We start from the raw sequence: 25,284 nt of genomic DNA, 5'->3' as shown, positions 1-25,284 counted from the left end.
TAACATTAAACTGTCATGACTGTAAAGATATAAATAACCACCGGAGGTTACACTACTTTTATGTTTATTAGCATTCATCAATATTAATATAGAAATCTTTGATACTTACCTCTCCAAACACTACAGAGAGGAAACTTAAGCAGGTCTGGAAATGTAAAGTGATGGTTAGTGATGGTGAAAATGATGAAAATCAAAAGTAAACATACTGATACACACTATTAATAATTAGGCCATTAATGATTAAGGAACAGTGTGCAAATATGTTTTATTTAAAATTCATATTTATTCATTAAAGACATTCGCATCAAACTAATCCCAGTAAAACTGTCAGGATTGTAAATGCAGATAAACAATAAACGAGACGTTAAACTGATCCAAGACCAGAAAGGTGAATTTCCCAACAACTGTCATCTTTGGGTTATCCTCGATATTTTAAGCGGTTTAACTTTTCTTTTTTTAAAATTTCGTCCAGAAAGAGTTTAAGGCGTAGAGCGTGGGTTTGTTTATGAATGTTGCTCAGAATGTTATAGAAAAAGTTGGACATTTTGGGAAATACACTGACCCCCAAATGACCCTTAAATTTCCTCTCAGGGGCCAAAAAAAGAGGCATTCATCTTAAACAAGCACACTGAAGATCTGAGGAATACTGAGAAATTAGATCTGAGTGAAAACAAAGAAGAGCTTTCGTTTCTGTTGACCTGAGACACAAAATGTCTTTGGCATTTCCCCTTTTATTTATAACAAAAGCCTCTTTCACACTTCCTGTTTAAGGCAGGAATATGGTGCCGTTATGTCGCCTCAGCGTTCTGTAAAAAACATATGATCACAAAACAGAAGATCACAGTTAACTCAGATTTAAGCCGGCAGCAGAGGCAGTAAAGGGCCAAATAAAGTGTCAGCGGTATACTGGTTTCACTGGAACAGATTTTGGAAGCGTCTTACCCTCCGAGCAGAGGATGAGATCAGCCGCCACAGAATAGGTATGTAGGTGATTGTTATTGACATGTTCTCCTATCGTCATAGTTTAGAAAGCGCTGCCCACGCTGTCTTTTATGTCACACTCGAGGCAGAAGAGGTTTTGATCAGTGTCACATCCATCATGTGTCTTTTGTCTCTGCGATGCTGGCATGCTGTCTAAAATCATACTCTGGAGCAGGATGATGCTTCAGTTGTGTAAAAATGCAAAAGTAACGCAAAGAAGGGACTGTAGTGGCTCTATAGCGCAACTTCTGTGCATAAAAAGCTAGACTTGTCACTGTGCTGCGCAACTGGGACTTGGAAATACAAGTTCTGACTTCCTTAGTCATTTACGTGACTCTGGTCTTGTGATCAAAGTAAAACGTTACAGGGAAGACACACAGTGCTGGTTCAATTCTGATGAACCAGAAGAAGAGGTCCACCCCCTGTGAGGAGGTACTTACAGTCTGGGCTGAAAACTAAAATCTTCACACTTTGAAGTCTTTGACTTCAGTTGCTTCACAGTGTCTTTAGGCAGCGGTCACCGTTGGGGACAGGTGACTCGGGTGTGTCCCGGCACGTGGCAGATGCCGCAGGTACGCGTTTTCTTAGCAGCTGGAGGTTTGTTTGCGTCTCCCGTGATCTTCCTTGCCTTCTTGCCTCCGTTTCCACCTCCATTAAATCCACCACCAAACCCACCTGGCACTGGGAACACAGGTCAAACACAAGTCTTACAGGTCAGCGCATAAAGAGCAGAAGATTTTTTGAGTGTGCTGGGACTGACGGCAGTGTAGTAAGTGGATGCGTCAAGGTCTCAGAGGAAGTGTTTGTGAGTCGTGACAGCTTTTCTTTATCAGTAAGCTGAGATGCAGGTGAGGCTGATCTCTCTCTCTCTCTGGTGTTTGATCTGAGTGTACATCTCTCTTTCGGTTTTGCTCGTTATGAAGATGTTTTAAATAAACACAGTGTGTTTTACAAAGAGTCCAGGCTCGATGTAAATTAGCAGCAGAATCAGTGAAGTCAGACATTTAACTGTGAGAAATCAAATGAAAAGCACTGCGGATGTGTCTGATCTGAGGGGATGACACGCAGCAAAGCAGGTCCGACTCAAACCCAAAGTTCATCACCGAACCTCATGACAATCCAGCTGATAGATCTCTATCTTAAATTGATGTTTGGGTCTGAACCAGCTGACTGACTGTTATTCTGAAAAGCTGAAAGGCTGAAAGACTCTCATTCAATAGATATTCATTTTGTGCCGCAGGGTGAAAACAATTAGAACATTTGAAAAGCAGTGTTAAATTTTGGTTTGTGTGTGTGTGTGTGTGTGTGTGTGCGCGTGTGTGTGTGTGTGTGTGTGTGGGGGCCTTGCCTGGTGGAGGTTCGTTCTCATCAGCCCACTGGAAGAAGCCACACTGCTGGCCTCGTGGTTTCCCGCAGGTGTGGAACATGCGGCCCTTGTTTGGTCCGTCCTTCTGCACGGTGCGCGTCACCGCCGGTTCGTTACAGTTACACATCGTCTGTCCTGCTGGTCCTCTCGAACCTCCCTCCTGCCCTCCAGGGGTGTTCCTGAACCCCAGAGAGGGCCTCGGGGGTGCTTGCAGCGGAGGCCCTCGACTCTGTGGCGCCCCCTGCTGACTGGGCTCGTCCGCCCACAGGAAAAAGTTGCAGTTCCCGCCGTTGCACTTGTAGAACTGGCGACCTTGGTTGGGGCCGTCTTTGCGCACCGTTAGAAGGAGCGCTTCCTGATCACAGTTACACACAATGACATCACCGATGGTGTCTGCAGCGCCGCCACCTGCTGGAGGTTGCGGCTGCGGAGTCCAGGAGGGAACAGGAGGAAGGGAAGGTCGAGGTCTGGGCGGCTCTGGTCTCGGCGCCCATGGAGCTGGTGGATGAAGATCATCTCCTCTTCCTCCCCCTCCTCTGCCGTTCCCACCTCCTCTACCGTTCCCACCTCCTCCACCGTTCCCACCTCCTCCACCGTTCCCACCTCCTCCGCCTCCCCCTGCTCGGAGGTACTTCAGGTCCAGCACCTCTCTGAGCGTCTCATCACACCCACCGATGCAGCCAACAAACTCTAAAGGCATCATGGGAGGGATGCTGCCCCTGCGGAACTTGAACTTCAACCTGAAGGATGCGGCACACACACGAGACGAACGTTAAAGAAATCGACCTCCGTATCGCTCGCTGTGATGCAGCCGAGCCAACAACTTATTGCAATTTTACAACAATCAGAACTGAAGGACAATCTTGCACAAATGTTTATGGTGACATAAGACATGACAATTTTTGTCCTCTGGAAAATAAACCTTTTTTTACAGCAAAAGACATGAATGACAATGAACATTTTGAATTATAATGTCACAAATAACTCAGAGCAGCAACTGTACTTGTTGCAGTAACTGAAGTTTAATTCCTATTTGATCAGCGTTGCCTGTTTTGCTATTTTTGACCACTGTTCACAAACAGTGATTGACAGCTGCTTTGGAGACAGCCTGGCTCTGATTGGTTGTTGTCGGTGAGCCACAGGAGAATTTGGTGAATGCCATTAGAAGCACAACGAGGAGGAGGGAAGTTAATTCCTTCATGCATTATTTGGATAATGTATTTATTTCAGGGTATAGTGACAGTTTCAGAAAAATGGCAAAAAGTTATTTTCATAAAAAGTTACCAACTGCAACACACACACGCAGTACTGTAAGTTAATGCTGTGAGTAAAAGCAGTTTGCTTTTCAAACTGTGTGCGCTCAAATAAGAAACACTTTATTACTGCGCGCATCTGCTGTTAACTGCATCTGAAGTTATCTAACACTCTGAAACTGCTGGGTGAAATCTGATTAAAAAAACTGTGATATTGTTTTAGAGTAAGTGCTGGAGTTCAACTTTGAGCTCTGTACCAGATCGGTTGCCATGGAAACAGATGCTGGTGTGGAGCACTCTGGCTCGATGCTCGTGAGCGTGCCCTATATTTGGACTGAGCCGAGGCACGTGCTCAGAGGGTGAACGCCCACTTGTGTAAACAAGAATTTTGACAAGTTTTCTGCACTGCTGAAGCCGCCGAGAGCTTCGTCTGTGTTTGTTGTTGTGTTTGCACAACAAGCAGCGCCTACATACACTTCTCATTAATCCGAGAAATAAAAGCTGTGTGTTCAAGGCAACACAAGGTCCTTGGCGTTGAAGTGAGATGGTGCGTTTAATTCAATGTTTAATATTTGCAGTTTCTGTGGGGGTGAATTGTGCTGAGAGGAAGTTAACTCAAAGTATTTATAACAAGAGCGCACACAGTAAATCAATCCAGCAGCAACCTTTACACTTTGAATTAAGACCATGAATTCTAATTATTTCTTCGTCTGGTAAATATGACAACCAGGACCTGAAAAAGGATCCTTTAATGGTTAAACCGGTAAGGGACAACCAGTGATCTGATGTCTTCTGCTTTAAAACTTTCTCAAAAAGCTCCAAAGAAACAAAAGCCGAGTCTGTAATTTCTGTTTTGTTTGTCGTAAAGGTTTTATATGAAACATTTCTGCACCGAAATATCTAAAAATGACTAGACCCATGTTACTTATGTGTACTCACAGTATCACAAATGTTTCCAACAATGTTCAAACTCAGAGAAATCTGTCATTTTATTCAAAGTAATGGTGAGTTTCATTTGGTGAGTTTGGGTTCGGTGGTTTCAATGGTGTCATATCCCCTTCATTTCCTTCTACTAGCTCTAACTTGGTGTAACTTTTAACCACACAAGACGCCAGAGAGAGAGAGAGAGAGAGAGGAAGGAATCACACATTGTTAAAGATTTATTCTCAGTGACAGTAATTCAGCATTTTTTCTTCCAAAAATTTTTCATTATTTAGTGCGCCGTTCTGCAACACAGTAATCTAGTAGACCTAATTAATTGACATTTTTCAATATTAGCTCACTAGGATGTGCTACTGTTATGAAAAGTCCCTGATGTTCTTTTTAATCAAACTTTCGAAAGCGCTGCACAAAAAATTAGAGCTGTTTTCAGAGGAAGTACTATGATGATGACTAAATTGCAAATCTAAAACATTATGTCACATCTGATTTATCTGCAAAATATGGGAGCACAAAACAATATGCAAAGCAGGTAGGATGATGAAAAATGTCAATATAAACTCTGACAGTCCAAACTTTTGCACTTGCATGATTTCTTGTGTTCCAGCTCTGTGGAATTACATTTAAGGCGGTCAAATATAACATTAAAAATATAAAATACTTACATGTGAACAGGGCGCGGGTGACAGGTGGGACAAATGCTGTCGTCTCTGCTGACCTCCAGCACCACGTCGGGGAACCACACCACCGTCTTACAGGCTGGGTAGCCCGTGCAGGACAGGTACTTACTGCGGGGGGGGGCAGAAAGAATTGTAGTTTACAATAACTGCAGACTTAAGTTTTTAAGTGCAGCATCTCTGTTTTCTTGTGATATTTTTAAGCTTCTTTGCTTTGTGTGTTGTCTCACTTGTTTCCTTCTCTCTTCTTCTTCAGCACCATGTCCCGCCCACAGTGAGGACACTTTCTGACCGGCAGCAGGATCTCCATGTCCTGCTGCTCTGCTTCAGGGAGCTCCAGAGCTGCACCCAGATAGGACGACAGGGCTTCATCCAACCTGAGGCAACAATGGAGAAATTACTTCGTACCAGAATCAAAACAACCAACAACCTGCGATGTGTAAGTAACCGGACACGTGTCACTTATCCATCATTGTCAAATATGACGAGATTCTGCTCATTTGGGTGCAGGCTGTGCATCAAAAAAGTACACAAAAAACTAACTTTTTCGCCTTCTTAACAGACTCCATGAAGACAGTTTTGTATTTCTGGATGTGGTGCCGCAACACGCTCTGTTTGTCCTTCCTGCCCTCTGATACCAGCTTGAGATCCGCCTCCAATTCAGCACGCAGGTTTGGTTTTGACATCTCGTAGCCCATGGAGTTGTAACCTAAACAAACACACACGTTTGATAAGTGAGTGACAGAAGCAACAACATAAAGGAGCCAACACATTCCTTTGTATAAAAACCTTGTGCGTGCGTGCGTGCGTGCGTGCGTGCGTGTGTGTGTGCGTGTGTGTGTGTGTGTACCCTCCACCAGTCCCATGCCGAGCTCTCCGGGCAGAAACCTCTGTTCCGCTGTCAAACCCACGTACATGCGACTCTTTATGGTTTCGATGTGCTCTGCATGGGTTGCATCTGTGCCTGTAATACACACAGTTCACAAAAAAGTTAATTTTCTAGTTTTTACTGTATATTTCTACTGTTTCCTAGTTTCACCGGCCCATTAAAGAGGTCTGTTGGATGTGATGGGGTTGGACTGAATAAGGTTTATGGTTAGCGTTAAGGTGTGTGTGTGTGTGTGTGTGTGTGTGTGTGTGTGTGCGCGCGCGCACTGTACCGATGCCGTGCTTCTCCATCAAAGATATGAGGTCGGCTTCAGTGAGCAGCTGCGGAGGACTCGTCTCTCCGTCCACCATCTCGATAGCAGAAGGCTGAAACTGGGAGCCTTGTTCATACACTGGAATCACCTGGGACACACACAAAGCAGGTTTACTGGAGATATATCTCACTCACACACACACACACACACACACACACACACACACACACACACACACACACACACACACACACACACACACACACACACCTTGGTGTTCCACTTGTCATACGGGTAAACGTCCAAGTAGTTCCTTGCGATGATCATGAGTCCCGAGGTGGAGAAGTTCTCCTTGGCGATGTCTATGTCCACCACGGTCTCCTGCCCCACAGCATCCTGGGATACGCAGGCCAGGAAGTGCCGGACAATGAACTCGTACACGCGTCCCTCATTGCCCTGGACACAGAGGAAACAGAAGCGATGAGTGCACTCGTCATTGTCACTTTCTAATTGGGCTGTAACTGCTGATTATCTTCATCATCAGTTAATCCGTCAGTTATTGTCTTTGATTAATAGATCATTTGTTTGGGCTGAAAAATGTCAGGAAATGATGAGAAATGTCTCTCAGAGCCCAAGATGACGTCCTCATAATGTCTTATTTTGTCCACAGAGCAGAGTTGTTCAGTTTACTGTCGTAATGAAGCAAAGAAACCAGAAAAAAAGATCATTTGTTGATCTAATGTCAGCAAAAATGCCATAGCACATTTCTGATCGGCCGTTAGCAGAGTTACCTTGTTTACAACATTACGCGAGTTTCACTGTCACACGCTCACTTTTTAACCCTATATGGGAAACAAGGAACATTTAGTCCAATAATCACAATGAGCGGCTCCATCTGATTTTATCTGACCAAATTCTGAGTTGAGTTCAGCCCTAAAGTCTAGATTATTATGACTCAAAATGTAAATGACAACATTTTGGTGGCAGAATATCAGTAAACCTTTTGTCAACTTATTGTTTAACATCATCTCCAGAGGGCAAAAATTTGAGGAGAACTAAAGGAACATTTGCACAAACTGAGCTCCAGTTGATTTACCTGCAGTGAATTAGAGAACTTGGTGGGGTGTATCGGGGGGTGGGCTTGGTCAGATTTCTTGCCCTGTCGCGGGTTGGGACCCCCGGGCTGGTCGAGCACCCTCTGAGCGAACGTCCCCCAGACCGGGCTTTGAGTCTGCTGCTCCACCAGGGGGCCGAGAGGCAGGTTTGCGGGGAAAATGTTTGTCTCAGTGCGGGGGTAGCTGATATACCTGAGCATTAAAAAACAGTCAGACAGATCAAGAGGATATGTGACGCTGCTGATAAACTCATCTATTAAACGCATGAAAGACACCGCCACCCGCCAGATGGTCGTTCGATGTATAAAAATAGGCCTGACTCTTTTAGCACCCTGGTAAACAATAAATACATTTGACACCACAAAGCCTCTGCTACGGTGGCTCAAAGACAGCGCTCTGACTGAAACATGTTCAAATGAAATATCAGAAAACAGCAGTGTCGGAGGATAAACTGATTGCATTTAGCGTATGGTCGCACCAAGACAATACTTAGCAACCAATGTGCGTCACCTAACACACACTTACCCTTGGGTGTAGAGTTTTTCTGCAGTTTTCATGGTCTCTTTGGCATTTATTCTGAGCTTACGAGATGCAAGTTTCTCCAGTTCCTGTTGGTCAGATAAAAGTTTGTTCAGAAAGAGTGGAACAAAACAGCCAGTGTGTTTCAAGGCAAGGACACTGCAGCAGACAAAATACTACTCTTTCTGAAGTGCCGAGTGTGTGTGTGTGTGTGTGTGTGTGTGTGTTTGGCTGTTTGACTTTGTATTCTCACCACAGTGTCCAAAGGCAGCGGTCTCCACTTGCTCTTGGGTTTGCTGGTTACTGAGGTGACTGTTGCCATGGGATCCTGGAAATGAGTGAAAGGATATTCTCATGTGTACGTTTCTACGTGTGGCTTTTAGCCCGTTTTATTCAGGCAAGTCGAAAACACTTTCAAATTTACTGCTGTGTCCTCTCAAGGTAACAGCTGCAGGTGGAGGACACACACACACACACACACACACACACACACACACACACACACACACACACACACACACAGACACAGCTATTAGTGTATTTTTGCTTTCATATTAATCAGCCACCATGTGTGTTGTTTTGCCGGCGTTCGTTTTAGAATAAATATATTTTGCATCTGTTATGCAAGAGCAGGTTTTTGGCATTTTGCCTGTTTGAAAGCAACAGTTTGGACACAAACAGGAAACATAGAAAAGACAGCAGACTTTGACACGCTGTACTCTGGTGATGCTGCATGTGAGGGTGGATCTCTGACCCGGGCGGCCTCACGTTCATTTTTGGGATGCAGGAATGTCTCTGACCCACTGTGATGCCCCTGGCACTCTTGTCAGTTCCTGTTTGGCCTGCCCGTGCTCTGTGTTTCAGGATCTCCCTCCCTCTGCTCGGCTCCTCCCACATCGTTGTTTGGATTCGCCTCACCTGCCACAGGTCTATTTAAGCCTGGCCATTTCCAGGGTGGCTCCTTTTCCCTCCCTCTTGGAAGGCTGGTGTCTCTCAGGCACCCAGCATGGTTTGGTTTGGTTTGGTTTGGTTTGGTTAGCCTTTTGTTTCCTTATGGTTAGTTAGCACGAGTTAGCACCCACACCTCACCACTGACTACTGACATACTTGGTTTGCTTTTGTTGTGTTATCTTTAATACAGTTATTGTTAATTTAAATGGTTACTGGCCTTTTCTGACAGAACTAAATATGGAACTTATCTATGCGCTCCTCAAAGCCAGCTCCACTGACAAAAGCAGCAATTTTACTTTGCTGACCGCTGGAGCTGCTGATCTACTGCATGGATACGTTAGAAAGAGCTGTCTGTGCAGGAAGTACGTGTATGACTGCATCATGAGACTTGGATTATACTGCACAAGATGTGAGTGTTTGTAAACGGATGTTCTGAAATAGTTTTGCTGTTGTTTAATGTGGACCCTAATGATTTCAATTCATCAAGAATTTTCATCATTTTTGGATTCTTTATTCACCGTAGGCATGAGAGGACAAAGTTTCTTTACAAATTCAACATAGCAGTTTTTTTTAACCGAAACTAAAGGTTAAATGTATAATATGTAATTTTATGAGGAGTCTCAGTCAAAACAATAACAAAAGACGGAGCAATGCCGTCGCTGCAGTTTCTCCTGGTTAGTTCCTTCAGTGCTCATAGTTCAGAGGGTTTATACCAAAATCCAAATTATTCACAGAGCTCTCTTCATCTCCAAAACAACCCAGGTGACTAATTTGAAATAACATGGCAATTCAAGATATCTTTTTAATTAACATATAATGACAATAAATCACAAAGCTTTAAAATCAGGTAATCAGGTGTTAGGAGCAAATAAGACAAACAGACAAAAACCATCACTGAGAGCGTCAATGTTTAATTCAAGAACATAAACTACAAACAAAGTAACAAAACTAAATAACGTGTGATAAAACAGGCACATACCTCCATGCAGATCTGGTAGAGCACCAGGCAAGCCGTGTGGTTGAAAAGACGGTTTCTTTTCCAGCTGAACTCCACGGTGTCCTCCTCCACCTCGTGCAGCACTGAGACAAAGAACAGGAGGCATGAAGAGGAGTGAGGATCAGTTAAAAACCTGAAAGCACCTGAGCTGCCAGTCTGTTTACAGATGAGTTCTTTACCTTTGATCTTGTAGAAAGTCTCGGGTATGAAAGCCTGGATGGCTTTGAAACGCTCGACCACGAAGCCCAGAGTGGGAAACTGACAGCTGCCGTAGGAGATCAGCTGATTGGCCAGAGACTCTGGAAAGATCTTCTGCAGGCGAAGCGTCTGGAATCGAGTGAAGGACGCACCTGCGGAAGAAGAGCAAAGCAGAGAGGATGGGATCACAGTTATCTCCTCGCTCTGGCAATGAGAGGAAATACGCAAACACTGTTGGCACGTGTTCCTGACGTCTGCCTGAAGCTGATCGCTTTTTTTTTTTAAACTTTGATCCTTTTGAATGCAAAGTTTCTTTTTTATCTGAAGCATTCACTCCTGAAACTTTTCTTGGACGTTTCTTAGGATTTTCTAGCTGCTGCTGTGACTACGTTCTCTGGTCGCTCCCTGCCAGCTTCAGCTCTGCTAGTTGACGTAAAACACATGACTTGCAGTGCGCCAGCGCGGGAAAGTCGCCACAGACACCAAAACTTTGGAAAAGCGTGAAATTCAGAGCGCTTTTTCTGTTGGTGATAAACTTTATCTTCATTGTGAGCACTTCATTGTGAATGTAACAGATGTTCATTTGTATGTAAAAATCTTAGACTCCAGCTTTAATATGTGTCTTTTTTTGGACAAACAAAGACACTAATGGTGCATAACTGATGAAGATATTAACCCAAAGTTGCCAAATTACGATTATGCTGAAATCTGTTGAGCCATCCAACAATCCAAGAATCTTTTTCACCTGCATTAGTGCGTCACTGTAAATATCTCACAGTTTTATTGGTATTATTTTATATATTTCAGTTTTAAATTCATTACCATTTAAGTTCATAAACTCATTCAAAATGTAAGAAATAAGGTGTTAAAATGTTTGATAAAAATGTGTCTCAAAGTTACTTTAAAAATGTTGGTTTAAAATTGTACCGTCTTTAACGTAAGCTCTTAACTAAATGCAGAGTAACACCGCTGCAGTAGAGCTGATGGCATCGTGAGACATTAATGTCGTTTAGTGAGGTAATATGTCAGTAGCATTGTGGGTAAAAGTACCACGGCTGCAGACGACAAACTCCAGTGTAACGATATTCTGCATGTGGTGCTGGAGACGCACACCGTAATTATTCCTTTATTTTGGTATTATTGTTTATGTGCCTTACGTGGACATTGGTGGCACATTTTTGGTCATTTTGTTTTATTTGAGCATATTTCTGGTGTGCTAACTGCACTGCTTAATGATGGAGACTGAGAGTGAGTGGAAAACATATGTTTATTAAACTTTTATATCGTTTTATGTTTGTTGTAGTAGTTTGAGGCGTCTGCGGAAACAAAGAAGGAGAAAAAATAAATCTTCAGAAAACATCAGTAGGAAACGTGGCCATTCAGTCTTTGGACCGCTGTAGCAACAGTCACTATGTTTTATTCAGCACAGTTTAAGGCTGTCTTACCTATCCGCAGGTCCAGCTCCTGACGGACATCGACGGCATCGCTGATGTTAGCGTCTGGCTCCGTTAGAGTCTCACAAGCTCTTCTAATGGAGTTGGCGGTGATCTCAGAAAACTTTGCCCGGAAGACTTGTATATTTGGCTTCACTAAAAAGAACACAGAAACACTATTATTAGACACAATTCACATACACACATAGACAAATCACGTGCCATTTTTTCAGTTTTTGAATAGATGGGTTAAGTCAGATGTTCATCCAGCTTCATATTTACTGTACAGACATGAGAAAGATATAAATCTCATTTAATTCTCTGCAGTAAGCATATCTTTTCTATTCAAAAGCACGCTCACCTGCAGCCGTACAACAAAGACAAAAACAGCACAACATCATACCTGCTTTGCAGATGTCTATGATTTCAAAGCCGATGTTTTCTCCTTCTCTGTCACAATCAGTCCAGATGACTAAAGCCTGGCACTGTCTCACCTCTTTCTCTAGTGTCCGCTAAAGAGACAGACAGGGACAAAGACAGGAAAAAAGAGGGTTAGATGAAGAGTGAGGCAATTTGTCAAGTCAGTTTCTGTTCATTGTCATCATTATTTCCTCTGAATGAAAACTGTGGCCTCCTGCTGCAGTAAAAGGCAGTATACAATAAGGCAAACTATAACAGATTCATCAAAATATATAAAAGCATACCTTTATTTGTAACATGTTATCAGGACAGTACTTCTCTACCTCAACATCAAATAATAACACGGGGTTGCAGCTGTGCCTTTGGAGAGAAAGTATATAAATACAGTCAGTTGTTATAATACTGTGAGATGCTAAAAATACATAAAAAATGAATTAATAAAATAAATCTTATTTGAACTCACCATTTCTGGAACTGTGCTTTAAACTCCAGACCCAGTAAATGTCCTGACACAGACGTCATTGTTACCGTCACATTCTGGAGCGAGAAAGAGAGAAAAATCAGAGATGTAAAACACAAAAGAGAGGACATACAGGTGCATGTGTAAGTGTTTCACTTTACTTACCTGACCAAAGAGATGATATTCAAACTCATAGATTTTATTAAACTTTGACATCCCCTCCCTCTGAAATAAAAAAAGGAAACAATCAGTGCTGGAGCAATGTGGTTTTTTTAAAGAAAAATATCTCAATCCTACTAAAAAGTTGAGAACAACACAAACTGAAGGTTTGATCCAGGTCAAGATCAAGTCTTTCTTTTGTTTTGAACAACCCATTTTCAAGATTTGATTCAATTCAGTAGCTGAAATCTGATCTGACTACTTTTGAACAACTGGGCCCAGATGATGTAGAGTTAGTTGGTGATAACATATTTAATAATTGATATTTTAGTCACCCATCACAGGTTCCCGGAGCCTAACCAAACAGTCTAAACCCCAAAAGACAGAGTGTCTTGTCACTAATAAAACCAAAAAGCAAAGAAACACGTGAGAAACTGGAAACAGCTGTTTGTTAGTTTTGCTTGAAAGAGGACTTAAACAGCTGATGAGAAATGATTGCAGAGTCACTGTGACTGACCCTCCTGGACCTGCCGTTGGACATGATCTCTGAGATGCCTTTGGCCGCGTCGTTTTTCTCGGCCACGCAGAGGACCCGCCTGATCTGAGCCCGGCCCCGGATCATGTCCGCCTGCGTGTCCGGACACCGCTCCCCCTGCGCCGCACAGAAACACCTCCGCTGGACCCGGAGCCGCTGTAGTCCCGATCGAAGCACTGATCTCCCGAGGAAGTGAACCAGCATGCCGGGCAGCTCTCACATGAAGCGGCCGGTCCTCCGGGCTGCCTCCCTGCTGCTGTCCCTCCACCGGGTTAGCATGTTAGCTAACGGAGCTAACTGAAGAACTTAAAAAGTAGAAGGTAAAAAGTAGTCCATTGATTATTAACTTTACTTCAGGGTAATTAAACAAACAAAAAATAAGAAAAAGAATCCCAATCTATTAATTAAATACTTAATAAAAACCTAATAAGAAGCAACATCGACCTCTGTGAGTGGGACTGTTAGCTCTGTTTACAAATTACGCGCTCGCCTGTCAAAAACTGCCGTAAACTATGTCGCAAAACTGTCGCAAAATCCGGGAACCACTAAAACATCAAAATAAAATCAAAAACGAAAAAATGAATAGTATTGCAACAATGTATTCAAAACACTTATGTAACGTATTAACAACGTTTTTTTTCCTTATAACAATAGAGTAGATGTTAATTTTACGTCAGCGTTAAAAAGAAAATCCACCCTAAAGCAGAATTAGCATTACGCTATTTAAACATCTGAGATTTCTTGTTTCTTTTTTGGCAATTTGGGGTATTAATAGCTTTGTAGGAGTTCAAATTCTGCATCTATCCATATATATATCCATATATATCCATATATCTATATCTATATCTATACATCTTCTTCTATCTATACATTATTATTTTTATTTGGCTATAAGGAGGGGTTGATTTTTTTTTTAAAAAAAGATCCCCCAAACACACACACACACACACACACACACACACACACACACACACACACACACACACACACACACAGATAAACAAAGAACTGTCCCTAATCATATCAAGTACAGACGTCATGAATAAGATATGCTTATTATTTTTTTAGGGTGGAATTTCTCCAGATGGGGAGGAGGATGGTCACCTGACGAGACTACAACCAGCTGGGTAAACATGGCGTCCGTCTCAAGATGTAAAAATTACATGTAGCGCTTCTGTCTGTTAACGGTGTTTCTGTCGCACCAGCGTCTTTTTATTGAAACCCGGAAGTCAGAAACGCGATGAAGACGACGCATGAAGACATGAAGAGGAGGAGGAGAGAGGCGCCTCAATGATGCAGCTTTTTATTTTTTTCTCTCCTTGCACAGCATGAATGGTGTGATGACTGCCCGGAGCCTGTGACTGGCGCAGGATAATTGCTTTTGTTAGCAGAGACAGTGATTTATATTTTCTGTGGCTTTTATTTTGTCTGACAGACATCAAGACTTGCTGTGTGGAGACTCTGCTGCAGGGGCGCAGCTGGAATTTGGGTCCCCTCTGCCCTGGGACCCCCTTTATAAATTACATAATCAGCTTTTTTGTGTGTGTGTTTTACATCTCATTATCAAATGTGCAGCAGAATGGTCGGTCTGACTGAGCTCCTCCGCTGTGCCCTGACAGCTGGTTCATGACTGAATCCGCTCTGTGTGTCCTGTCTCTCATGCCTTGCTCAATAACTCCACCATGATAGGCTCACCTGACCTGGTGGCTTTCACTAAAGAGGACGAGTATGGGCAGACGACTCCCGACCCCTGGGCTCTGCCTGAGGAGTTCTCTGTCCCGCTCCACCCGCTGGCCGACTCCAACCCCTGGGCGAAAACCTCCTACGCCAAGTTCACCAAAGACTTCATCCTCATCTCTGAGTTCTCAGAGCAGGTGGGCCCTCAGCCGCTCCTCACCATCCCAGACGACCCCAAAATCTGCGGCACCTTCGATCTCAACTACTTCTCCCTGCGCATCATGTCAGTGGACTACCAGGCCTCGTTCGTGGGGCATCCGCCCGGCACCGGCTACCCAAGGCTCAGTTTTGTAGAGGACTCGAGGGTGGTGCTGGGAGACTCAAAAGAAGGGGCGTTCGCCTACGTGCATCACCTTACGCTGTACGACCTGGAGGCGAGGGGCTTCGTGCGACCTTTCTGTATGGCGTACGTGTCAGCAGATGAGAGGAAGATCATGCTGCAGTTTGAGGAGCTGTCACTTCGTTTCTCGCAGGCGTCCGAGTGTCTGAAGGCGGGGAACAGGAGAGCGTTCGCCAAGGAACTCCAGAGGAAGCTCCAAGACCTGGAGTAAGAATTTTAAAACGTTTTAGAGCTAACATCCAAAGATCAGCCCAAATTTTACAGCCACTGGCTGATGAAGTGAATAAGTATTGATCATCGTGTTACAAAGACATGTTATACTGGGAAATTTTGGGTCCTGGCATTCATGTGGATGCCATTTGAAACGCTCAAGTCATCCAAAAACCACTGCAGAATAGTCCTTCATGGAGGTCGACCCCCCAGCAGGACAAGGTTCTGTGCCACATTGCAAAAAATCCTTCAGGATGATCTGAGGAACGTGAAAAGGTCTCAGGTCATCGACCTAGCTTCCGAATTCCCCAAATATTCATCCAATCGAGCATTATTTACCATTTTTACACAGAGATCGCGTTATAGGTCTGCTATGAAGTCCCTTCTTTATGCAATCTTTTGAATTTTTTACACAGAAACAAATGATGATCAACATCAACATGCTGCTAAAGTGTGTGATTTTAGACAGCGTGTCGGCGTTGCAGAATAAAAAGAGGTGGGACAGACGTAACGTGACACAACAGTGTCTGACATATGACATATATAGTATATGCAGCAGTTTGTAAACATTAACGATGGAATAACATTACCGTCTGTGTTATGTAACGACAGATCTCGCCCTCTGCTCAGAGGATAAGGAGCATCCGAACCTCACTGTATTAACAATTTTAAGACACTTTCGGTCGCTGTCCCTCTTTTTTGAGTAGGCTGCTGCTTCTTCAATCTCCCTTTTCTTTGTTCTTTGTTTTGCGATTATTATTTGGGTAATTTATGTGCAGCACACAAATAACACATTTTTTAAATATTTGCGTTTTAGGGAAAGGTATCAAATATTTTAAAATCAAAAAACTGAAATCATAAGTAACTGGTGTTAAAAGTCCAAGTCAGTTTGCTAGAATAGTTAGATTTTATCAAGTTTTTTTAAAGATTATTTTTTGTTTTTTCCTTCGTTCTGACAGGATAGTTTAAGTGTGAAAGGGGGGAGAGAGAGGGGATGACGTGCAGCAAAGGGCTGAGGCCGGTATCAAACCTGCAGCTGCTGCAGTGAGGACTTAGCCTCTGTACGTAGGACACCAGCTCTACCAACTGAGCTACTGGGCACCCCAATTGAGTCCACATCTTTGCTAATCTTACAGGACATGTCGCAGCTTGAGTTCTTTTGCGTTGCTTAGTGGTTTCTCTGTTGCGCTGAAGCTTCTCGTGAGGAAAAAAAAGTACTATTATTTTGTGTATTTCTTTGTATAATCACATGTGATCGACTGTTTTCTTGCCCTCAGGTACACTCACTCGGTGCTGCAGAAGGAGGAGGGCCTGCAGAGAGAGGCGGGGCCTCAGTGCATGTACTCCGCTCACGCCGTGGAAAAGGCCAACGAGCTTGCAAACGTGGAAAAGAGCATCTACGAACACAGAGACCTGCTGAGGCAGATCAGCTCCTACCATCACCGCCCGCGCCGAGATCCTCACGCTGTCACCTGCCAGAAATGCGTCACAGAGTGCTTGAGCGAGTGTGAGCAGCTGTTAGAAAAATACGCCAAGCTTGCCAACCCCTTCAGCTACACTAACACAGTGGGGGAGAAGGGGGAGGAAGGGCAGGTTGAGGTCGACGATGAAGGAGGTGAACATGAAGCGGACGATGAAGAAGATGATGTCGTTAAACGTAGGCCGTCCTACACGCCGCAGCTGATCAAAGCTAAGTCCGCAAAGTGTTTCGACAAGCGCCTGAAGACCCTGCAAGAGCTGTGCGACGATACGTTTTATGAGGCCACGGTGGAGCTCCTGAAGGAGACGGAGAGGAGCTTCAGAGGGGATCTGTGTTACCTGCACACACGCCGCCTGGAGAGGGCGCTGCGCAGGAAACAGAAAGTTACCAACTTCCTGTTCGAGGAGGACGTTGGTGACGATGAGGAGGAAGTAGGAGGAACGCTACGACCGTTCTGTGCTGTGAACCACGCTGTAGATAACTTCACACTCTTAAATCCACCTCCCATTGTGCTCGGACCAGAACCTCTGGAGCTGGATGCTCTGGAGCCTCCAGCGTCTGAGACGAGTCAAACTCAAGAGAGCGAGCTCGGGCTCGTGGAGAATCTGGAGTCGTCCCCCTCGGACCAGACTCTGGAGACGCAGGAGAGCTCGGAGGAGACCAAAGGAAGCTTCAGCAGCGATAAGAGCGGGGAGAGAGAGAGGCAGCAGAATCAGGCTAAGTCAGAAGCTCCTGATCCAGATTCTGACCTGACCCCGGACCATAACACTGACCTGGAGAGGGAGAGCAGCAGTGAGGACATGGAGACCACTGCGGGGGAGGACGAGGGAGACGAGACGCCCGTGTCTCTGTTGGAGGTGGTGTCTGAGCTGGAGGCCAGCAGGGAGGATGAGTGTGACGGAGTAACTGAGGAGGAGTCGGACTTGTTGGTTCCTTTAGATACGGCGTGCTGTATGGCCCAGGATGGGTTCCTTTATGAAGCGTCGGCCCCAGAAGCGGCGCTTCGTCTCGGTCAAAGCGCCCACCCGCAGCCCTGTGAAACCCCGGTGGTCAACCAGGAGCCCCAGGCCCTGCTTCCACTCCAGGACGACTACGCTGTGGGGTCTCCAAGCCCAGAAAGCCCCGCAGCTGGACTGGAGCTGCCTGTGGGGCCCCTCGGAGATGCAGTTTCCCATACCTCAGTGGAGGACGGGTCGGACTGTACCATGAGTGCTTCTACGGGGTCCGATCGGGCCGCCTCACCTCTTGGCTATGGCGGGGTGGTGACGCTGCGTCAGAGGAAGAAGGCTGGACAAGGAGCGTTGAGGTTTGTGCGGCAGTACCCTTTTGCCATGCAGGCTCTGTGGTGTCTGCTGAGCGGCCGGACCCTGGTGGTGCTCGGGGCGGATGAGGGGAGAGTCCGCAGGCTGGTCTCGGCTCTGGCCCTCTTTGTGCCGGCTCCTGGGAAGTGTGGAGAGAGAGTTCAAGCCTGGCTGTCCTGCTCCTTCACCCTCACTGACCTGCAGAGGTGGAAACTCGTTGGTCTGCAAAGGTATTTCCATGTTTTATCTGTATTTACGGTGTGTAGGATTTAGTGGCATCTAGTGGTGAAGCAGCAGAATGCAACCAACTGAAACTTCTCCCATGAACAAAGTGTGCTGCAAATCTATGGTGGCAGATGCAAAAACATGAGTCATAAAGGGGCTTTTATCCAGAGTCAGTGTTTGGTTTGTCCGTTCGGAGCCACTCTAGAAACATTTGTGGACTCTGCAGAAGAGGACCCTCACTCTAAGATCAGAGATATACTTGCTTGGTGCTTAAAAAATTAGGATAAATCTGTAAGTTTAAATATGAAATTATGATAACTATAACTATAGTTTTGTGTGAAACATTTCTTAACAAGAGAAATCGCACCGATTTGATCAGGGTTAAAAGGTTTAGAAATTGTGAAAGGCGTCTGAAAGCAGCACAGTGAAAGTGATGTCACTCCGGTTTTAAGCATTTAACTGACGCTCTTTTACAAATGATGATGACGAATGTTACAAATGTACATCACTAAAACGCTGCGCTCGATGCTCACAGAACTTGAGAGCGTCTCCGTCAATGTGAAGTTTGAAAATTCCTCAGAGTTTTTATTACACTTTACAATCCTGTTACTCATCTGGTCTGACTCAGTCATCGATGACTCACAGCTATTTACCGATTAAATCTCCAGCCTCCGGGTGTCCTTGAACTTCTCTTCCATTTCTACTCGTCTTTCTGACGTCAGAACGCGCCCCATAGTATTCAGTGTTTGATGTTTAGAGAGGAGGCCATGGCTTTTAAACTCATGTTTTTACTGAGGCGCTGACAGTCGGGAGGAGGGGGGTGACGTGGGCAGCACCGCTCGGTGTATTTATCATATTGATTCAGTACATGCACGTAGATGAATTAACTGAACTTGATTTTAATCATCTTTACACTCCTGCCTTATTAACGGAGAGCATCTGTGCAGACAAATTCATATATATCTATTATGTCATTTCCTTCATTGTTGTACAACGACTATAAAAAGGGTCAAAGCATTTCAGTTTTAATTTCTGTTACTCTAGTGGTGCGGAGCAGGATAATCCTAATTTGATAAAATATTAATTTCAGCACAGACATAGATAATAAGCTGCTGTATGAGAGGAATAATTATGTATATATAGGGATGTACAATAATATCGACAGATAGCTGCTTTAAAATTAAATATGATAGCACTGATCTGAAATGAATATTTCTGCTGTTATGACAGGCGAATAATACGCTTAAATATGTGACTTTAATTATGTGACTTTAATTATTTGAAATAGGTCTGATTTGTTCTGGTTTTGGCTGTTGTTAGGATAGCATCATGTTAAAGTGCAATGAATTTTTTTTTTAAACAATATATTCAATAACCTCCCAAACAGACATAGAGGACAATAAATACAATACAAACATCATCAAATAAGAAATTTAAATTTTCGCATATGCATGATGTATATCATTAACCACTAATAACCCATATCGGCATTGGCCCTGAAAAATATATTTCGGTCAGCCCCTATTCCTAAGTATATACTGTATGTACTGCATATGAAAACTGCCTTTGTCAAGTAATAAATATCTGTCTCTGTCCCCACAGAGTAGCGTCCCCTGTGGGTTCCAGCATGCTTTACTCGCTGTCCCGCTACAGCCGCTACATCTCCATCCTGGACGCCGACCAGAAGACCCTGCGCTGTCCGCCGTATCGTGGCCAACTCCTCGCCAACATAGCCGACCACCGCACCTACATCCGCCGCGGCTCCACCTACTTCCTCCACTTACAGAGCACGCTCTGTCAGCTGGCAGCCAAGGCCTTCCTGTTCACCTTCACCCACCACCTCCACCTGCCGGTCAGCTCCACGGAGGGGCCCGAGGTCGTGGAGGGCCGACGCCGCTGCTTCCTGCAGGAGCAGCTGGGGCTGGAAGAGGAGGACAGCCAGATACTGCTCTACCTCAGCCAGCTCATCACTCAGCGGTACCTGCAGCCCGACGCCGGGAGCAGCGCAGCGACTTGTTTTAGTTTTAACTACACCACCAGCGTTTTATACAAAATCTGATACTGGGCGAGGATTCCCACACACGTTTTAGCAGAAATCATCTTTAACCCTTTTGGTTTTTAAAGGTGATCTTAAAAAGGTCTACGGTTGTTTTAGTTTCAGGACAAACTCTGCACTGGTTTGTTGTTTTATGTGTGTAATCTCTCTCTGCCTTGCTGTCTTCTCTCTGGTCTTTCTCTTTCCTCTGTTTGCAGGAAAAAGGAGGCAGAGTGAGGTGTGAATGTTGGTGAGTGGCTTTCACTTTGCCTGTATTTGGTCCAGAGCACGTTGACGCTCACTAACACATAACAGAGCAGACGAAGGTCCGTTCTACTTATTGTCCTTTAAGTCATCTGTGTGTTTAAAAAAAAAATATCGGTACTTGCGCTGGTTTGTTTAACCCTTTGAAACCTCGATCAATATTGCTTTTCCTTTCACAATGTACGTAAACCTTTGAGCCCAAGAAAAGTGGTCACTGGTTTCAAAAACACGGTGGAAAAGGTAACAAGCAACTTGAAGAAATTTTTTTTTTTTTTTTTAAAAAGCTTAGGGAAAATGAACAGAAAGCTGTATTAACAACTATCACATTTTCTATTAACAGTTCTGTTACAGAATTAAAATTATTGTGAAGCTTTTTTTTTTCAGGTCCTTTTTTGTTTATTTTGTGGACTTTCCTTTTTAATGCTTTGTTTTGTGCAAATTTGGTGGTAATTTTCTTGTACTTTTCATATGTTGCTTGCTGTATAACGTCATGTCCTCTTAAGTTGTGCATTGCCTTCTTCCCATGTTTTGAAAGAAATCGAGCCAATTTGCGTAGGTTTCAAAGGGTTAAAGGAGTAGTTCATTTTTATTGAAGTGGGGTTGTGTGAGGTGCTAATCCACAGTCAGTTAGTTACCTAAAAAATCAATATTATTTTAAGTGTACGCTATATTCAGAAAATTTTCACAGCTTTATCTTTCCATCAGGCAGACATTTGGGAGCTAAAACCACCATCAGCGCTCTCAAAGCCACCAAAGACTCCTTTAAACAGAACAGCAGTTTAACCGTGCAGAACATGGAGATGCTGGTACAGCAGCCTGGATCGGTTAGTTGTTTGTGTGATTGTGTAACATTGGTGAAACCGAACTAAGGGCTTGTGTTTTTTTTTCCTGAGCGTCACCTTGTTTTTTCAACCGTTCGAGCGAGCGTGATCAACCCTCTGTTAACAAAGTGTTATGTAAGATACCCAGCTAACCTTAATGTCAAGATATTGTTGTCATAGTATTGTCCTTTTAATTAAAGCAGTGGAAGAGCTTTTTCAAAATAATTTTTATTTTTTAATTAAGCCCTGTGTTGAAGCCTTGCTCGGCATTTTGTAAAAAACTTTGTGGACTCACGCACTAAACCTTTAAAACACCAAAGTCACACAGTAACAGCTACCAACTAATCAATCAAGAAGTGATAGACCAGCAACTCCCATGTTCTGTGCGGTAAAATTAACATTTTTCTCCGGTGGAGTCTGGTGTGCATAGATAACAGCTTCAGTTTCCCATAATAAAGAGCTGTCTGACATCACGGTAAAGCTCTTAAAATATTCCAAAAATAGCGTACACTTAAACTGACATCAATCTTTATTTATGTTGGACTTTTTTTAAATGGAAAAAATGCATTTTTTAGCTTCTGTGGCAGAACACCTGCTTTTTTCTTCGAACTGAGGGTGTACCGACTGACGTTTACTGTGTGTAATACTATGGATAAGTACCTCATACAGTCGAACTTCAAAAAATCCAAACTATCACACACACACACACACACACACACACACAGATTTTGTCTGACAAACCTCAGTCCTACATGACTGTCTGAGTGTCTTAAGCGCTGGTCTGACCTCCGCCAGCTCACTAACACCCACCAATCAGTGAGCGGTTTGTCAGCTATGACATCATCTAAGTTATATATAAAGTCATTTTTCAGGATCACCATATCAAACATATATGCTGACTTTTTTTCTGCCTGCGGAGAACAAACGTCTCTCCAAATCTGCCCGTGAAACCTCATTAGGCGGCTTGTTGCAGCTGGTTTTGTGACATGCCTCTCTCTTTGAAAACTTCTAAACGCCAAAACCTTTCTGAAGCTGATCCCTTTTTTTTTATATTTCCTTTTGTGAATCACACATTCCTGCATTAATCTTTATTTTCTTTCCAGATAGAGACACTATGTTGGATTTTAGTTGAGTAGATTTGACTTGCGAGAGCATGGAGTAAACAGTCCCAGCTTTCAGGCTGCGATGCATGAGGAAGTGTATTTGCTGTGTGAATTAGAGCCAGTCGGCCCCCACGTGAGATATTTGCATGTGCAGAAATAACGTCACCAAGACCCATACTCACCCACGATGGGCCAGGAAGCCAAAAGCTGTCTGTATTAAGAGCTGGCGAGCATTTTCATGGATATTACTCACATTGTCAGGAACATTTTAAAGCTACTTAACCTAAATGTATTGAATTTCACTGTTGTCTTAAAGTTGTGTGAGAGTGTTGTGGAGTCAGCATGAGACTGTCTTGTGCCAGGGTGAATCACCGTACTGATAATATTCCTGTTTTGTTGTATTTGGATGAACTGACTCAGAGACGATGCTGAACAGTTTGAGGAGATGTTGCTGAGACGGTGATGTTGTGTTTGTATAGATTTTATTATGGGAGCAAAATTATTTCCCGTGCCATCGAAAGCAAAACTCTAACACTTGAATTAGGTTGGTTGCCTATTATTTATTCCCTTCTCGACACCCCTTGCTGGATGTGTGAACAAAACTCAACGGTTCTGTATTTATTGCTTTATTTTGGACAAAATTTGGATTTTGACCATCATGCTGGGATTTTTCTCCTGGAAGGATGCTGGAGAATTTCACAGGTATTCGATTTTTTTAAAGTTGTGTCACATCGGCCAGTGAAGCGACACTGAAGGAGCATTTTTGATAGTATTTTAGATTTTACTGTTTTGTGGCGTCAGTGATGGAGCTGTGATTCTGTATTTGAAAAGGTAACCGTACTTGTGACTACATGGTCAGAGTTTTAATGTGAAAGATCAAACAGCGTGGGATCATGGCTGCTGTCCTTCCCGCCCTCCACATATTTCACCCCCCAAATGACCATTTGTATATCAGTTGCTCACTTTGTGTTTTGTTGCATTAAGGAAGAGCATTTTGTTGTGTCGCATGGTGAACAAAAAATCCAAAAATGTGGAAAATTCTTGATCAGTGAAGTCATAGGGGTTCACCTTAAAAACAGCAAAACCAAAAAAAAAAAATCTAAAAATAAGGCCTTAATTAGTAGTAAAATTTCTTAAATTGATCTTTTAAAAAATGTTGATGCTTAGTCAAGGGAAGAAGGATTTTATCAATTGTTATTTTTTTCTAATGTTGCATAGTAAAATGTCAGAATAAGTGGCATTGTCAGGAACAAGGCGCTGCATACGAGGTTATGTAGGTTATATTTCATACAAAAAGTTTTACAAACACGAATTAAGACAGTGGACTCCCACATGCAGAGTGAAAAACAAAAATTGCCCAGAAAACCTGCCAACAAACTAGGTTTGTTGATGTCAGTTCATGCGTTTTGCCTAATTTTTTATTGTGAAATTGGTCTTAAATTTCATTTCAAGTTGCAGTAAAAGACTTAAAATTTTAAATTTAAATTAAAATATTAAAATTTCCAAAGACATGCATTTTTTGCCAAGAGCTCGCCGTTCAAAACACTTCTGCATAAACAGTGCCATGCACGGATAAATGCGGTATTTATGTGAAAGTGCTTTTAATACCAAGGTGGCAGCAAAAATGCTTGTGTTTGGGAAGTACTGAGCATTTAACCAGGTAATTGAGACTTAGATTATACAGCATGAGTTGATAAATGTGGTGCCCCTTTTATTTCAATTCATCAAAAAATTTCTCAGTTTTTGGATTCTTCGTTCATTGACTGGCACGTTAGAAAAACAAAGTTTCCCTCAAGATTTCAATGAAACATGGGGGGAGTAATTGATATACAAATAGTAATTTGTGGTGAAATATTACTTGAAGGTTGATTTAAGGCTTTTAACTAACAGCAACCTCACATTTTTAATTCCACTTCTCAATGCTTAATATTTGTTTTTTTGCCACATTTAAGGTACGTTTTATGTTTGAACTGCTTAAATAACACATTTTATTGCTTTTTTTAGTTGTTGTCTCTCTAATGCAAAAAGGTGAATGTAACTGAATAAGCCATACCACAGTGTGCTTAACATGTCGTCACTCAGTGTCCTTATGTTGCCATATCATGTCCACCTTTTGTATCTCATCAGGAGGGGGTGTCGTGCTCACTTTGGCCCTATGAGGTGGCGTCGCTGCCACTGATTTTAATAAAGCACGTTGTGAATGTCTTGATGCTTTTCTGTAAATGTTGACGATATTCATTTATTCCATTCAATTATTTGAATCCCAGATTTTTGCGCGGATGCCTGGATAACAGCGAGTTTGCTGAGTCCTACTGTGAGGTACTGTAAGAACAAACTAATGCATCCTACAGATCATCATTAAACATCAAACTCTCCAACAGACTCGTGTCTGTGTGACTTGCTTTAGCGATGACGGATGTGCGAGTGTTTGAGGTGTCATGAATAATGAATGCTCATCTGTGAAAACAAGTGATTGCCCTGCTAGAGCGGTACAAGGCAAGGTGGTGCTCTGAGGAGAAAGTAGCTGAATGCAAGCATGATATAAGGAGAACAGCACTGCTCGCTCTTTACAGTAACATTATTCTGCAGGGGAGAGTGAGTGGGCAGCTGTGTGTATCTCATT

The 25,284-nt window shown here is 43.3% G+C and overlaps 2 protein-coding genes across 3 annotated transcripts; one reads left to right on the top strand and one right to left on the bottom strand.

The window, feature by feature from the left end:
- Positions 1-248: 248 nt before the first annotated feature.
- top3a (DNA topoisomerase III alpha) lies at positions 249-13,735 on the bottom strand. 2 transcript variants are annotated; one of them, XM_042504910.1, is made up of 19 exons: positions 13,128-13,733; positions 12,617-12,676; positions 12,455-12,528; positions 12,276-12,351; positions 11,975-12,083; positions 11,584-11,727; positions 10,120-10,290; positions 9,923-10,023; positions 8,246-8,320; positions 7,999-8,081; positions 7,455-7,665; positions 6,629-6,814; positions 6,377-6,506; positions 6,067-6,180; positions 5,760-5,925; positions 5,447-5,593; positions 5,205-5,327; positions 2,330-3,087; positions 249-1,662 (listed from the first exon to the last, which is right to left on the bottom strand). In XM_042504910.1, the coding sequence occupies exons 1-19, from the start codon at positions 13,347-13,349 to the stop codon at positions 1,499-1,501; spliced, it is 3,114 nt and encodes a 1,037-aa protein (XP_042360844.1). In that variant the 5' UTR covers positions 13,350-13,733; the 3' UTR covers positions 249-1,498. The 2 variants fall into 2 exon arrangements, with proteins under 2 accessions (XP_042360844.1, XP_042360843.1); XM_042504909.1 differs by having other exon boundaries at positions 5,760-6,180; positions 13,128-13,735.
- A 547-nt stretch (positions 13,736-14,282) lies between these two features.
- Positions 14,283-20,972, top strand: smcr8a (Smith-Magenis syndrome chromosome region, candidate 8a). Its single transcript, XM_042505145.1, has 3 exons — positions 14,283-15,429; positions 16,710-18,443; positions 20,041-20,972. Exons 1-3 carry the CDS (start codon positions 14,828-14,830, stop codon positions 20,495-20,497), a joined length of 2,793 nt encoding a protein of 930 aa, XP_042361079.1. The 5' UTR covers positions 14,283-14,827; the 3' UTR covers positions 20,498-20,972.
- The last annotated feature ends 4,312 nt before the right edge of the window (positions 20,973-25,284 follow it).

Source organism: Plectropomus leopardus, chromosome 17, assembly GCF_008729295.1.
Source record: "Plectropomus leopardus isolate mb chromosome 17, YSFRI_Pleo_2.0, whole genome shotgun sequence".
NCBI lineage: Eukaryota > Metazoa > Chordata > Actinopteri > Perciformes > Serranidae > Plectropomus > Plectropomus leopardus.
The sequence above is the reverse complement of the archived record's forward strand: the minus strand, read 5'-3'. Positions and strand labels throughout refer to the sequence as shown.